Raw genomic sequence first — 3,654 nt, 5'->3', positions numbered from 1 at the left:
ACTGGAAGAAGCTGAGGAAGAGGAGGAACAGTATTTCCAGCTAGCAGGGATTGAGATCTGCATTGCATGCTGCTTTCACCATCTTGCCCAGCCTGTCCCAGAGAGTGTCATCTCCTCATTCTCACACTTAGACATTCTATCCTGTTCCCAGGAAGGCTGCACATACAAGCAAGTTGGAACATGATTTTATTGGTGGCCAGAAAGTAGAGCAGGCATTAGCACAGCTGGGCAGCAGTATTATGAAAGTGTACATGCCTGGGACCTGCATTTTGGGAGGATCCCTGACTTCATTTCAGCTGCCCTTGGAAGCCTCTGAGCATCAGCAGATGCTTGATGCATTGTGGAAATGGCGTACCGAGCATTTTAGTCAGAGGAGGGAGAGTCAGGTAGGTCTTGAGGCACAGACTTCCTCAGCTCTTCACGTATCCAGGGTTCAAAGTAGGAGACTCTGGTAAATACTTTAGGGAAGGTGTGATTTCTGTGTCCATAAGAAACAATGCCGTGAGCCTTCCCATTGCAAACTAATGGGCCACCAGAATCACCCTGTGAGGTAAAAGGAGTGGGAGGGGTCAGACATGTCAGAGCACATCTTCTCCTGCCCTAAGGAAGAAACTGTCCCTCTTGCCTCCCTCCATGTGAAGAACCTCCTCTTTCAACCATCTCCCTCCAGACCCAACTGCCTTACAACTCCTCTAGGCCCATTCATGAAGCAATTCAGGCTCCTGAGAGGAGCCTCAGCACATTGTCCTCAAGAATCTAATTCATTTTAATCCCCTTGATCTCCTACATGAGAACCAACCTGACTGTTTAATCCCAACCTCATTCCATGCTCGGAGCCCAAAACAACACTCACACAGTAAGTTGATTTTTTGCCATCCTTATCACCAGCGCAGATCTTAGATTGCGACAGATAGCTCTTTTTGAAAGACTTCTTACAGAGTTCCTCACTCTGTACCTTCAGGTCCACCTCCATCAGCACACTAGTCTTGTCACCCGTCATCGATGTCTCTCCCCAGCCAGCCACTTTGCATGTAGTTCCTGGTTCCACACTTTCATTGTGACTGGGCAAGGTGATACGACTCACTTAGTCATCTTGGCCCTTGGCTTTAGCTGCCAAGCAGAGAGAACATAGGGTTAGAGCAGGCAAAGGAATGGGAACAAGTTCATGGGGCTGGGGAAGCGAGCACCAGGAGATCCTTCAGTCAGCAAGGATGTGTGAGAGAATACCTTCAAGCAGCATGATGTCATTTTCAAAGGTATCTCTTGAATAGCTGGGGTGGATGACCCAGTGACCAACATGGAACTTCTGCTGGCTCAGCTCTTTCTTACTTCTGTTGTGGGCTCCCAGGGTCACACTGATAGTCACTTTCCTGCCAGGAAACACCAACATGTTCCAGCTGCAGTGACCACAGTGATACGGCCCCTGTGGCAGGTGGTTTGAGGGAGTGGGTGGTGGGATACACCTCCCCAGAGATTAGTTCTAGGCAAGTTGCCCCCTGTATCCTGGGTTCCTTATACAATTTATCTGAAGGGCCCTTACGCCATGCTGATGTAGGTCTGAGGTATCCCATTCTGAAGACAAAAGAGAAGCAGGGAATAGGAGACACTGTCTCTCTTCTCCAACAATAGTTGTGACCCATGATAGGAACCATGGACCAGGAGACCACTGCCAAGGAGTCCTGTCCCCAGGGGCACACAGCCCCTGACAGAAAGTTCCTGCAACTCACAGGGGGTGACTCATCTCACAGAGAGCCCTGCTGTGCCTGAAGAGACATAGAGTTCTCTTTCACCTCCAACCAGGACTCTGGCTCTTCATGACTATGTGAGACTTGAAAATAACCCATGTACAAGAAAGACAGGGCCTTACCCTTTTCCAGCCACACAGTGAGCTGCTGAGAGCACTGCATCTTGGCGAAACAAGAACCCTCCACATAGGTATATACCTGACTCATTTCTAATTGATAAAGAAGCCATGTAGGGCCTGGAATGGGGCTTAGCTTCGCGTCCACCAATGATCCTTCCTGAAAGAGAGATGAGAAGTGTTAATATATCATATGCTGCTACATCCCACCATGTTCGGAGCTTCATGAGGAGAGAGGGTCACCCTCTGATGTCATACACCAATGATGCCAATAACTCTCGTTCCTTGGGCTGTCCAATGCATTGCTTATGCACGATGGATAGAAAAACAAACACCACTTCCCAAGGATGTCTGACCACTCCTGACTCTGTGTGACTAAAATGCTGTCAAAGGGCACTACACTAGTACCTGTAATGTGTCACTGGTTTCAGGCACAGTCTGGGCAAAGATATATAAATAGAGAGTAGAGATACGAGAAAAGGCAAGGCAAGTACCAGATAGGTTTCCTACTCAGTGCCCATTTCTGCCCTTGCAGGTCCTCAACTAAATCCCATCTCTCTGTACTCACCAGCCCCAGTCCATGGGATAAGGAGAAAAGCACTTGTGAGCAGGAGAAGCAGCATCTTCTACCACTGTCTTGAAGAGCCAAGACAGTTATGGCCAGGGAGGAGGCAGGTACAGAATAACAGTTTATACATATGAAATTTGGGGCTGAAACAGGAAACCTCAGCCTGCTATCAGCTTGTGTAATTTGCTGCTTTTGTTCTCACTAACTTCAAGCTGTGGTTTGTTGAGTGGTTCATGTCACCATCTTCTCCAAAAACTGGAGAAATACAGGCTTGTTCAGAGTACCCAGAGTGTCCAGTACCCAGGCAGCAGTGAGAGGAGTGGGGTATCTCCAGCTGAGTGCATATCTCATTGGAGACCCTTGCAAAGAGCCTCCTCAGATCCTACATATTGGTTGCATTCAGGGGGTTTTATTTTTTTTTTTTTCCCTGTCCCCTCATAGAAAGTGTGAGAGCTGAACAGGGCCAGGCAAAAGTAGTGGGTCTTATCAGAGGGGCCGACTGTCAACAGCGGTGCCCTTGGGATATCAGAAATCACCTGTCAGAGTAGCTAAGGCCCGGGACCTGCTGGAGACTCACAACTTTGAGAACTAATGTTCTTATCACTAGTGAAAGATATGCTAGTTTTTGATCAGACTTTACTGATGACACAAGGGGATAGACTCATAGGTGAGCAGAGACTTCAAGAGGTCATTTGGTGCAATCTGCTGTTAAAAGCATCAGCTATGAGATGAAAATTGCTCTGTGCATTATGCACTCAGGTCTTGATAACCTCCATATGTCTGGGAGCAACAAAAAGTGTCAGCTTCTTTAGTGAAAGAGAATGAGTAGCCAAAAGAGACAACAAGGAAGGCAGAAACAGTGGCTTAGCCAAAAAGGTCCTAGTCCCACAGTATTCAAGTGAGGAGAACAAGCAAAGCCTGGGGGTAATAGTCAGGGTAAGGTGCGGGTTCAGATGATCGGACAAGTCTACAGTGATGAAGAAAGTCTGAGGTCAAGCTGGGAAGTCTGTCCACGCACCCAGGTCCAGATTAACAGGTTACATGGCCAGGTGCAGGCATGGCTGAGACACAGTTGGATTTTAAAGTTTTCTGCCTGTGTGTGAAACTAAGGAGGCACAAGTTCAATGAGAAACCTGAAGCATGATCATTCCTACAGGACACAAGGGAAAGAATACTGCAACCTCTACAACCAAAAGAAAGTTGAAAGGATACAAAAGACATGGAA

General features: G+C 47.6%; 1 protein-coding gene across 1 annotated transcript; it reads right to left on the bottom strand.

The window, feature by feature from the left end:
• Nucleotides 1-363: 363 nt before the first annotated feature.
• On the bottom strand, nucleotides 364-2,484 carry LOC104519444 (mast cell protease 1A). The gene is given in 5 exon segments (XM_029083918.1): nucleotides 364-543; nucleotides 854-1,110; nucleotides 1,228-1,370; nucleotides 1,868-2,021; nucleotides 2,430-2,484. Coding segments are annotated over 5 exon segments (789 nt in total).
• Nucleotides 2,485-3,654: the final 1,170 nt, after the last annotated feature.

Source organism: Antrostomus carolinensis, unplaced genomic scaffold (genome assembly GCF_000700745.2).
Source record: "Antrostomus carolinensis isolate BGI_N321 unplaced genomic scaffold, ASM70074v2 scaffold12902, whole genome shotgun sequence".
In the NCBI taxonomy this organism is placed as follows: Eukaryota; Metazoa; Chordata; class Aves; order Caprimulgiformes; family Caprimulgidae; genus Antrostomus; species Antrostomus carolinensis.
This window is presented reverse-complemented; position numbering and strand designations above follow the sequence as displayed.